The sequence below is a fragment of the Penaeus vannamei genome, chromosome 15 (genome assembly GCF_042767895.1).
Source record: "Penaeus vannamei isolate JL-2024 chromosome 15, ASM4276789v1, whole genome shotgun sequence".
NCBI classification, from domain to species: Eukaryota; Metazoa; Arthropoda; class Malacostraca; order Decapoda; family Penaeidae; genus Penaeus; species Penaeus vannamei.
In genome coordinates this window covers 17,815,785-17,828,284 of record NC_091563.1, presented here as the reverse complement: position 1 = coordinate 17,828,284, position 12,500 = coordinate 17,815,785, and the positions used below count along the sequence as shown (strand labels likewise).

Sequence of the window (12,500 nt, the reverse complement as noted above, 5' to 3'; positions counted from 1 at the left end):
AACACGGGGTTGTAGAAGCAGTTGCTCCTGGAAGGGAGACCATTCGTCAAGCAAGGAGGGGCTTCTAGTGTAACATGTGATTTATGCCCCAAATACAGTTATAATTTAATAAGGATGTAGAATTATTCATGTGTTGAGCACTGTAGCAGTTGTTAATACGAGTATTTTTTTTTTTTTTTGGGGGGGGGGCAGAGGATGATAGCTTCTTTGACATATGAAATAGGACCTGAAAACGCTTGACATGGAATATAGTCACTCAATATGAACTGCTAATGCGTAAATGTATAGGAATGCTTGAGATTCTGAAACTATTTGAGATAAGAAAACCGAGGGAATACGAGAGACATCCTCCACACATCTGGATGATCTGGAAGGAGGCCCCACCTGCACTCCGTGGCCACCTTGGGCTCGCGAAACACGTTGTAGCAGTCGTCGCAGAGGCGGCTCAGCCTCCCCAGGAGCTCCCGGTCGTAGACGCCCGTGCAGGAAGGGTCGAAGTTTGCTCGCTTGCTGAGGCTGCGGCCCCTGATGAGGGAGGCCACGGGGGACGACGACTCCTCGGCGGAGCGAGCCCAGGTCGTCGAGCACGCCACGACCACCACCAGGGCCACGGCCATCTTGGAGGAGAATCAGACGTACTTCACGTAATACTTATGTTTGATTGTAATGGTATCTATCGGGAATGGAGATGTAAGGACAGACATTTGCTCAACTAACACATGCATACCCCTTTTCCATGGATATAGAAAATACAGATTTAAGTTATTCAGCCTGCATCGACGTCAGCTGATACTCACCATGCGAAAGGCAACCATACCCAGGGACATGTTACGATCTGCGACCCACACTAAGCGTCAGGGCAGAGCACTGTCTGAGGTGATGGGTCTGCTCTGGTCCTTATATGGGTGTGGACGAGGTGCGCCCCTCTGCTTGGTGAACAGACGCTAAAAGGGAGGGGAGTGGATGCTGGCCCTCGAATGGGGCTAATCAGCTGATGAGACTTTGTGGAAACGCTTTTGGGTGCGTGATTGCCAGTTGCCTGGATGCACTCTCTCTCTCTCTCTCTCTCTGTCTCTGTCCATTTCCCTCCCTCTCTTTCTCTCCTTCTCTTCCGCCCCCCCCTCCCTCTCTCTCTCTCTCTGTCATTGCCCCTACTTCTCTCTTCCTCTCCTCTTTCGCCTATTTTCTCAATCTCTCTCTCTCTCATCACAAGTAATAGATGTTTATATGTAAGGCATGAGTGGGTGGTGGGTGCAGCAATAGGAGGACGATAGGCTAGAAAATGACACACGGTAGATAGCATAGCATAAACACAATGAGATGAGAAAAATACGTTGGTTTAATTCCCTACTCTTCTTGTACCAGTGCTTCATTTTATTGTCTTTAGAGGTCATGAGAAGTGATATTCGGACGGGCAGCAGGGAGACTTGCGGACAAGGACTGCAAGGGGAGGTCAGAAGTCAAGAATCCGACCTGCTCTGACCAGGATTGTGTGGAGGGAGAAAGTGAAAGAAAAGCAGATAGTGACAGGAAGGGTTGACAGTCTTCGCCTTGCACAAGGGGTGGGGGTGGAGAACGAACTTCCTTGGGGGTGCATCTCCAGGCATGTAGGAATGTGTGATATGAGCACAAATGCCCTTCTCTTTTAACTTCTTTACTCTTACCATCTTTCAACCTCTGCCTTGCTTTCCGGCTCTCTCTTATCAACTGTAATATCTCTTTCTCTCACTATGTTGATCTGAACACCTCTATCTGTCTCGTTTCTCTTCAGTTTTAACCTTTTTTCTCTCTCTCCATTTTAACAACTCTGTTTCTTTACATCTCTTCCCTTCTTCAGTTCTCTCACTCTCATTGTTTTTTGCCTGTCTCTCTCTCTTCAATCTGTCTGAATGTCTGTCTCTCTTGATATCTCTTTTGCTTCAATGCTGACACCTGTCTCTTTATCTCTCTTCAATTTTGCTCTCTAGTTCTACCGCTTTTAAAAAAATCTGATCTCTCTCTCTCTCTCGCTCCTTCTCTTCGTTATGAACATCTCTTTCTTTGTATTTCTCTCTGCATTTTATTTCATCCTTCTTCCGCCTTTCTTGAATATTGTCTCTTTCTCTATATATCTCTGTCTTTATAGATCTAACATTTCTCTCTCTTTGTCTTCATTTTTACCATTTCTCTCTTCCGTCCGCCTGTCTTTTCCTCTTTTCAATTATCTCAATGTTATAAATCAATTGAAACCACTGAAACTCATGATATAGAACAGTTTTTTTTTTATTCTATTAAATTGATGGGGCAAGTGACTAATGATGTTTCTGACTGACAATCCGAATCTATCGTGTCTGCCTTGAATTTGCTGCATTCGACAAGACCACCTCGTTTGATAGAGCAGAAACTGAATTTTTGCTCGAGGTCTACAGCCGGTTAAAATTTCGCGAGGCCCGACCCAAAGAATATCGATTATGCAGACGTGCATATACACAGAAATAGATACCATATCTGTCAGTCTAGACATAAATATTTTCCAGATAGATAAATAGATAAATGTATATCTATCAGATCAATTGACAGATATGCATTTATTTCTGTGCATATGCATGTCCGAAAGTATGAATATTCATTGGATCGGGCGTCGCACAATTTTAAGAAACTGGCCACTAGCCTGGGCCGGCGGGACTTGCCACTCGCTCCCACCGCCCTCGTCGGAAAACGGAAAGCGGTCCGGCAAGTTCTTCGGTGGCATCGAGCGAGTCCCCGAGATTCTAGACCCCCGTCAGGTTCTAGACCTCCGTCAGAAGATTCTAGACCCCCGTCAGATTCTAGACCCCCGTCAGATTCTAGACCCCCGTCAGGTTCTAGACCCCCGTCAGATTCTAGACCCCCGTCAGAAGATTCTAGACCCCCGTCAGGTTCTAGACCCCCGTCAGAAGATTCTAGACCCCCGTCAGATTCTAGACCCCCGTCAGATTCTAGACCCCCGTCAGGTTCTAGACCCCCCACCCCACAGCGCCAAGCTCCCGCCAGTCCCCCGGACGCACCGTCGGGGCAGAAGAGCGGCTTCCGTGCCCTTATTGACTCGGGGACTCAAAGCATCACGAATCGCAGGGGGAACGCAGTGCACCTCCAATAACGCCACACAAAACAAGGGACATTATATGCTAAAATGAGGCTCCCGGGTTATCGCTGAAATACCTTCAATGCCTCGCCGTTATTTGAATGACAAAGCCTACAGGGGAATCAAGGGTGAGTGAAGCTCCCGTGTCTCGGGATATACAAAAGGCCAGGATAAGTTAGGTTAAGTTAGCCCTGAAGTGACCCAAGAAGCTGGGCTACTTCAGGGGGGGGGGGGGGGGGTTGAGTGACCCTTGACTGCGGAAATACATAGGCTAGAGGCGTTTTAAGCAGGGAAAGTTCTTGCCTGAAATCTCAAGCGTTTTTCTTGCTAACTCTAGCATTTCGCTTGCTTTCTCAAGCGACCTCCGTAGATGGCTAGACTTGCGCTTGCTAAGTCAAGCGGTGTACCGTCACCATGGCAACAGCGTCGGTCACGTACCGTACTGGTCATGATCCTTCGAATGTGGGCGTTGGCTAGGAACTCAGCTTAATATCTTATCAGATAAATATTTTTTTTCACGGTATCTGATTCTGTAATTTTCTTAAAATTATATTCAAAGAAATTGAAATTAACTGAAAACGAAAGGAGATAATGGAGATTATGGGAATGAAAAGTGTTTTACTTACCTCTTTCTGTACTGTTACTCCTCGTCTCTCTAAATCGAGAATGTATCTGCTATTCAGAGATATTCATTTGTTTTGATAACGTTCAGAATGAAAGGGCTGCCAATCGAAAGTCTGTGTCATTGTTTTAAAGGCACTTTATATGAAAATAGGAGAAAATATTGCGCTTAGTTAAGATGTTTGGGTAGATTTACTCTGCCATCTTGATGCGGTGCTAGCTTGTCAGTTGTTTTGAAATGCGCACTCGAATTGTTACCAACCGCCAATGGATTAAACTCCACTCTCGATTTATGCATTAGTTATCTCTTTCCAAGATTGTTGGTGAGAATACTTGTCTATTGCTTTTAAAACCCAAGTATGTATATGCTGTGTGTTATTTTGACATTTCTATGTTCTCCAATGACTGTTATGACTTGTTCTTTATAGAAAGACACTTCCACATGTCTGGCATCACTGAACAGGGCCTGCCTGCCTTGGAAAGCGTTTTAAGCAGGGAACGGTACAGCGCTTGGCCTATCGGCAAGAATTCTTGCCCAAGCGCTCCCCTGCTTAAAACGCTTTACGTTAGCATGAGTTTTTCAGGTGCTTTTAGTGTGCGTTGCGCGAACATTTCTTCAAGAGGGCGCATATATCGATATGACTCATTAGATAGACATACGACTCAAGGTCTATATAAGTACCTTGTATAGGTCTCGTCACTAAGCGACTCAAATTCGTCCGTCTCGCGCATGACGTCACTAGGCGTAGAAGCCTTGGGGTTCGACGTTAATCGTGTGGTCATTCTTGAATGTGATGTAGAGCCGTAAGGATCTCCTCTCTCCGTTTTCGCTCGCTTGACTGCCTGGCGCGCGCAAAGCCTCAATGCGCAGTAGTTGTTCAGTGGTTGGTTGCAAAATCTGTGATCGCCCATCATATATTTATATCATTATATATTTATATCTATATCTATCCATATATATATATATATATATATATATATATATATATATATATATATATGTGTGTGTGTGTGTGTGTGTGTAAGCTGTACTTGTCTTTGATTTTATGCTGTGCGTTGGTTGTATGATTTGTTTTATAATAGATTCGTCAAAAAATATTTGGTTTAAATGTACCGTGTTTTCTTTGTTTATTTTACTTCTGTATTATGCAATATCCAAGCTGCAGCATGAGGATTACAAAACCGAATTCACGTAAAATATGCGAAATAGACCTACAAATAATCACTGATAATCATCGCTTGTAAAATCTGTCCAATATGCAAATCGTTCAACGTGCCAACTTCTATAATTACTTAAGTATTTGCTCACTTGCTTTCGTTTTCTAGTGTCTCCTTCTCACGCCTAGTGACGTCATAGGCCTTATCACCCAAAGCTGCGCAGAACTCCGAAGTGACGAGACCTGTCCTTATATAGACCTTGATCATCATCATCATCATGGGGGCTGACGCCGGCGGGGGCGCATAGCCGCATCCACCCTTCGCTTCCACCTACGAGGATCCCTCATGGCTAGACGCCAGGCAGGGACTCGGCCCATCTCTAGTTCTTCACGGCAGGTTTGGTCGATCTGCCCAAGCCATGACTTCCTTGGTCTTCCCAAAGGCCTCCTCCACCCAGGGTTGTCTCGAACAGAGACGACCTGATGGGGAGGATCATCCTGAGGAAAGCGAGCCAGGTGGCCGTATAGCCTGAGTTGGCGATCACGGATTGTGCAGATAACAGGTCTTGTGCCAGTCTCACGGTGCAACCGTTGGTTGGACACGTGGTCCCGCCAACAGTACCCCATGATCTGGTGCAAGGACCTATTACAAAAGGCTTCAAGACGAGCCTCCAAGGCACAGGACAATGTCCAGGTTTCGCTACCGTATAGCAAAACTGGCATTATCAGGGCCTTGAAAACCCGTAGCTTGGTCCTTCTGCACAGGTACCGACATCTCCAAATACACTTGTTGAGAGAGTTCATGACCCCTGCTGCCAGGCCAATCCGTCTGCTGACTTCATGGTCTGACAGCCCAGAGTTATGAACTACACTACCAAGGTATGTAAAGCTCTCTGTGACTTCAATGTCCTCGCCGCAAGCACGTACCGACTGAACAGGTTCTCCTAACAAGTCCCCAAATTCCTGGACCTTGGTCTTGGTCCAGGAGACCTCTAGACCCAGGGGCTTCGCTTCATTGCTAAATGCATCGAGAGCCGCCACTAGGGTTTCCAAAGACTCAGATAGAATGGCAACGTCATCAGCAAAGTCAAGGTCTGTAACCTTGATATTGCCCAGCGTTGCCCCACAATGACTTTGAACAGTAGCTCTGCCCAGTATCCAGTCCATGCAAGTGTTGAAAAGAGTTGGTGCAAGGACACAACCTTGCCTCACTCCTGAGCTAACAGGAAAGAAGCTCGACAGGCCCCCACCACACTTTACAGCACTTTCAGTACCAGTATACAGGCTAGCTTTTAGTCCAATAATCCTTGTTGGTATTCCTCTCAGCCTTAGGATCTCCCAAAGTGACTCCCGATGCACCGTATCGAACGCCTTCTTGAGGTCGATGTAGGCTGCAAGCAGCCCACGCACGAACTCACGACGGCGCTCTACAATGACTCGAAGCGCGAGGATACGGTCTATTGTGGACTTACCAGGAGTGAATCCGGATTGCTCCAGTGTCTGGTGCCTCAGTAGATGGTCTCTGATACGTCTCAGAAGGATGTGGGCGAGAACCTTGCCTGGTATACTGAGCAGTGTGATGCCTCGGTGATTGCTCCAGTCCCAACGGTCCCCCTTCCCCTTCCAGAGAGGGGTGACCACACCCCTCAACAGGTCAGGAGGAACGGAACCGGACTGCCAGATGGCAGCCAAGACAGCATGTAACCCCCGTGCCATAGGTTCACCACCAGCCTTTAACAGTTAAGCTGGTATGCCGCAGATACCAGCTGCTTTACCACACTTCAGCTTGGAAATCGCCCCCCTAACTTCAGTTAGGGAGGGAGGGTCCTCACTGATAGGTGGATCCGGCAGCGGGATCTCGACACTACCCGCATCCAAGTTAACTGTTGTTGGGTCAACCTGGTACAGCTGCTCAAAATACTCAGCCAAACGTTCCCGCACCGCAACAGGATCTGAAACGATCTGACCACTTACTGAGCGAACTGCTGTCACCTGTGAAGAGTGCTTGGGGTTCAGCTTTCTCAGGGCTTGGTATGCAGGACGAAGGTCATTTACTAAGAAATGGCCTTCTACCTCCTCTGCAAGACTCCTAATAAACTGTTCCTTGTCCCTTCTTAACAGGGACCGAGTTCTGCGCACAAGAGAACGGTGCAATTCCCGATCCCCTGTCAGACGAGCCGCACGACATGCATCTGTGGAATTCTGTACTGCTCTCGGGTGTACACCAATCGTATCTTGAGCTGCATCAAGCGTTTCACGTTTAAAGGTATCCCACAGAAGAACAGGGTCTGTCAGACTGCCAAGCACTGCGAAACGATCGGAGATTGCCTCAGCAAACCCGCGGGCACACTCCCCCTCCCTCAGCCTGTCCAAATGAAACACCCTAGGGTGATCATTTGACGGCTGGGGGGTTTTGAAGTGGACCCGGAGGGTAGCCACAACCAATCTATGGTCAGTACCACAGAACTCAGCACTCCTGTACACCCTGCAATTCTGAAGGATCCTCCAACGAGTGCTAACAAGTATGTGGTCGATCTCCTTGGCTGCGTTACCCGCATCACTGTACCATGTCCAGCGATGTGGGTCTGAGCGCTGGTACCAGGAGCCAGAAATCCTCAATTTCTGGGACCTAGCAAAGTCCCGGAAAAGGAGGCTATTCTCGCTACCGGCATCAGCTCCTGAACCATGGGGACCGACAGACATCTCATAGCCAGCTCGATCACAGCCCGATACCGCATTGAAGTCGCCCAGAACAATGCGAATATCTCGTCGGGGACATCTGTCTACCACAGATGTAAGTTTGGAGTAGAACATCTCTTTCACGTCAAGTTTACAAACGTCGGTAGGAGCGTACACAGCAATAAGAGACATGAAGCCAAAAGAAAGCTTCAATCTCAATACCATTATACGCTCATCAACAGGAGTAACCTCTACTACCGAGGGCTGGAGTCTGCTGGAGATGGCAATGGCTACTCCCTGGAGATGGTGGCCATCGCTGCGGCCCGACCAGTAATAGGTGTAGCCACCTACACAGGTCATGCCGCTGCCAGGCCTCCTCGCCTCCGAGAGAGCAGCCACCTCAACTCTCAGCCTCCCCAGTTCCCTCGACAGTAGAGGCAACCGATCATCCTGACGCAAAGAACGGACGTTCCAAGCCCCCACCCTAACTTCCCGCCTGAGGTTCAGCCTCTGGCAGTCGCTCTGGGTAGATGCCACCTCTGCCACCCCCACCGACGTTGCCCCATATAAAAGGGGGTGGCGGGCTGCGTGCCCCATCATCCACCTGTGGGGTTCCCGAGGGCTTTCCCCCACAAGCTTCACTCTGGGCTGGCGGCCACCAGAGCGCAGGCGAGACGGGTAGTTCCCGTTCCCAGCCTGCGCTCCAGCAGTCGCCCTCCCAGCAGGGCCCACAGTCCGCCTCACTTGCTGGGTGGGAGGGGCTTTTCCCCTCCTCCCAGCCTTTCCATTTAATTGTGGCACTGCCGATTGGTTTATATCTGGGGGGAGGAGGACTGGCAAGGCCCACCTCCCCCGAGCCTCCCATTAACCCCAGGGGGCTAGGGGGCAGGAGTTGGTACAGGGCCAGGGCGTGTCCACACGCCGGTGGGCCATGGCCCTGAACCTCTGGGGCCTCCTGCTGCTCCGAGATCCCCCTCAGTTTAGCCTGGAACCGCAAGGTACCCAGTTTCCATGGGCGGCCACGAGGAGGCACTGCAGGGAGTCTCAATGATGGAGAGGCTATGCACTGGCAGGGGGAGGCTTATGCAGAGCTGCTCCCTTTTTCGCACGAGGCTAGCCAGCGGTGGCAGCTGTAAGCGAGAAGGCATGCAGAAGCTCTTAACACTAACTAGACTACCACTCCATCGCTTCACACCACCCTGCGCATGAAGCACCCACCCATAGACCTTGATACGGCTATGAAATTCGATTGAATCACATCAAAAAAGAAGTAATTTCCGAAAACAAATGGAGCAACGTGTGTGGGGCGTGTTTGATCCCATCCCAGACACTACTGAGGCCAATCTTGATCTTTCTCTGAATCCTAAAAAAAAATCAATAAAATTCATGAACTACTGCAGTGACATGGCCAGTGGCATATACATGGAGGTAATTTCCCTCGAAACTTTATTGTCGGATAGTATCAGAGATTTGTTGTCTGTCCTCATCTTTTCGAATTTTGGAAAGTGGGAAGGTAAGCCACTGATTTGCGAAGCGGATATAAGGCTGTCAGCGATGAATGTCCTGTCGTGCACAGGCGCCAAACTCCTATCTTGGACAATGTGTTTCAAAGCCATTACGAGAGATGTGCATCTGACTAACTGCATTTCAGAATTATGAAACTAAACTCTTCGACTTCTTAAAACACGTTTTTATGAAGACCTGTTCTTACCATAAATACAAGTTTACATTTGCCATTCGGCTGACAAAAACGGATGTTCTGGGGATATCTATTCGTCCAAGTCATTTTGACAGCAAAACGATTTGTTTTGTTTACTTTGCGTTGTTTGAAACAATGTTTTTTTACACAGCAAAAAAAAAAAAAAAAAAAAAACGTTCCTCATTTAAGTGATAAACATTTAATTGATTAATCAATCAAATGCACCATCTATTTAAAATAGATAAAGAGATAAGAAGAATGATAAGAGCCAAACATACATTGCAGAATGTTTGCTTCATATCTTTTGTGTTTTCACTGGAATCACTCATCACAATCTCACGCATGGTTTGTAAATAAAGCAAAATATATGTAATACCCGAGAGGAATTGACAAATTATTTTGATTTCAAAAGCAAGATACCTTGACTAACATTTCTGTCCTTTTTTACTTTCTTTGCTGTTTGCCTTTGTCCTTGAAGTATAAGGGAAAATAATATTTCATTATTCCAACACACTTCATTTAGAGATTCATCACAATTTAGGACATGAGAAATCATATCAAAATCCGAGCAGGGTCGATAAAATACACCAGTTAGCCAGAAACAAATCCTGAAATCCTCTCTGTGTCTTCTGGCCGTTGGCGTGAGTGCGCGGGGCGAGGTCGTGGCAGGTCGAGCGAGCCTACTTGCCCACCGTCTGCACGAGGGCTTGGTACTCCTCGTGCAGGTCGGCCGGAATCAGGTACTCCAGGCACTGGACGAACACGGGGTTGTAGAAGCAGTTGCTCCTGGAAGGGAGACCATTCGTCAAGCAAGGAGGGGCTTCTAGTGGAACATGTGATTTATGCCCCGAACAGTTATAATTTAATAAGGATGTAGAATTATTCATGTGTTGAGCACTGTAGCAGTTGTTAATACGAGTAGCTTTTTTGGGGGGTGGGGGGGGGCAGAGGATGATAGCTTCTTTGACATATGAAATAGTACCTGAAAACGCTTGCAATGGAATATAGTCACTTAATATGAACTGCTAATGCGTAAAGGTGTAGGAATACTTGAGAATTTGAACCTATTTGAGATCAGAAAACAGGGGGAATACGAGAGACATCCTCCGCACATCTGGATGATCTGGAAGGAGGCCCCACCTGCACTCCGTGGCCACCTTGGGCTCGCGAAACACGTTGTAGCAGTCGTCGCAGAGGCGGCTCAGCCTCCCCAGGAGCTCCCGGTCGTAGACGCCCGTGCAGGAAGGGTCGAAGTTTGCTCGCTTGCTGAGGCTGCGGCCCCTGATGAGGGAGGCCACGGGGGACGACGACCCCTCGGCGGAGCGAGCCCAGGTCGTCGAGCACGCCACGACCACCACCAGGGCCACGGCCATCTTGGAGGAGAAGCACATTATTACAAGCATTTCTTTTCTAGTGTTATCATTCCCTGCACTCCTTTCAGAAATGGAAGTAAATACTGTAAAAACATAATCGGTTCTTAAAAATTCATAATAATTCTTTATAAATATTTATTACCTCTGAATGATGTGATCCTAAAAAAAAAATCAAGAGGACCGATTTGTGAATGATATGATCCTCAAAAAATCAAGAGGACTTCGATTTGCAGGCAGGAGAACAAGCCAGTATTACTCGTACAGAACGCCTTTCACTAAGGGAGCGAGCGACTTACCAAGCGAAAGGCTGTCATGGCGAGCAGTCTGTGTCAAGAGTTCAGAGTATGAGCAGCTGGCGACTGTGACTGCGACCTCGAAGGCAGTTGCTTTGGGACCAAAAGGCCGCTGTGCCCTTTATATACAAGCGGTGCGGCTGATCCTGTGACGGGGCGGGGGCGCGGACCCCGAACGCCGTCAATCAACCCCGATGGAGACTTTTTGGTGCAGAAGTCCGTCAATCATGACGTCAGCGTTGGATTGCCGGATGTCACCCACGGACGCTCTCTGGGTACTTCAGTAGAACTCGTCACATATATGCACACCTTTGGATGTTTGGAGTCCAGTTTATGCATATGATAGTGTGCGTGTGTGTATACATATATACATACATACATACATACATATATATATATATATATATATATATATATATATATATATATATATATATATATATATATGTATACACACACATATATATATATACATACATATATACACACAGACACACATATGTATATCTATATATATGTATATATATGTATGTATATAAATGTATACACACACACACACACACACACACACACACACACACACACACACACACACACACACACACACACACACACACACACACACACATATATATATATATAGATAGATAGATAGATATAGATATATATAGATATATACATTATATGTGTAAATATATGTATATATATATATATATATATATATATATATATATATATATATATATATATATATATATATATATATATGTGTGTATATTATTATATGTATATGTAAATGTGTGCATATATATGTATGTAAATATATATATATATATATATATATATATATATATATATATATATATATATATATATATATATATATATATATACATACACGCACACACACACACACACACACACACACACATCCATATGTATAAACTGTACTCTCCAATTATCCCTTTATATGTGACGAATTTTACCGCAAGTACCCACAGAGCGTGCGTGGGTGACATCTATCCATCTTTCAGCCTTCTAAAATCTGTTGTTGGACATCAACCTTCTCCAGACTGATCCACGTCGTTTGAGACTGTGATTCATGGTGGGGAAAGGATGGGTCATACCCTACCACGCTCGCCCGAATGTGGGTTGGTGGTCGCCTTCAAAGTAGTATTCTTTTCGCGTCCCCCTATCCATAAGGAATAAAAAAATCAGCCTCCTAAAATCCGTTGTTGGACATAGGCCTTCCCACCACATCGTTGAGGTGGGGTTTCCATTATAGGGAGAAGAGGGGCCGTACTCTACCACGCTGGCTCAGTGCTGAGCCGGATTCAGTACCGCTGGTAACTATAGTTACCACGGTCAACAGAGAGCGGTGCTTTTCACTAACAACTAGGAGTTACCATGGTCAATTTTACCAGTGGTCAGAGCACTGGTAACTTCTAGGAAGACGATGTTATCACGTGTTATCGTCAAAAAATCTATCTAAGCAAAGTTTTAGGTTTGTTTTTACACCTGATGCAATTAATATGATGGCAAACAGATATCACAATGCAGACATAGTGAAGAAAT

The 12,500-nt window shown here is 46.4% G+C and overlaps 2 protein-coding genes across 2 annotated transcripts in view; both read right to left on the bottom strand.

The window, feature by feature from the left end:
* LOC113818559 (crustacean hyperglycemic hormone-like) overlaps window positions 1-868 on the bottom strand; it is a 1,131-nt gene extending 263 nt beyond the window's left edge. Inside the window, exons 1-3 of the mRNA XM_070130915.1 lie at window positions 798-868; window positions 385-617; window positions 1-27 (exon numbers count right to left, since the gene is read on the bottom strand). The exon at window positions 1-27 is cut by the window's left edge and continues 263 nt beyond it. Coding sequence (XP_069987016.1) covers window positions 1-27; window positions 385-617; window positions 798-827 — 290 coding nt within the window. The 5' untranslated portion in view covers window positions 828-868. The remainder of the gene's footprint in view (window positions 28-384; window positions 618-797) is intronic.
* An 8,891-nt stretch (window positions 869-9,759) lies between these two features.
* On the bottom strand, window positions 9,760-11,124 carry LOC113818576 (crustacean hyperglycemic hormones 2). Its single transcript, XM_027370778.2, has 3 exons — window positions 10,929-11,124; window positions 10,400-10,632; window positions 9,760-10,045 (listed from the first exon to the last, which is right to left on the bottom strand). Exons 1-3 carry the CDS (start codon window positions 10,944-10,946, stop codon window positions 9,940-9,942), a joined length of 357 nt encoding a protein of 118 aa, XP_027226579.2. The 5' UTR covers window positions 10,947-11,124; the 3' UTR covers window positions 9,760-9,939.
* Between the last annotated feature and the right edge of the window lie 1,376 nt (window positions 11,125-12,500).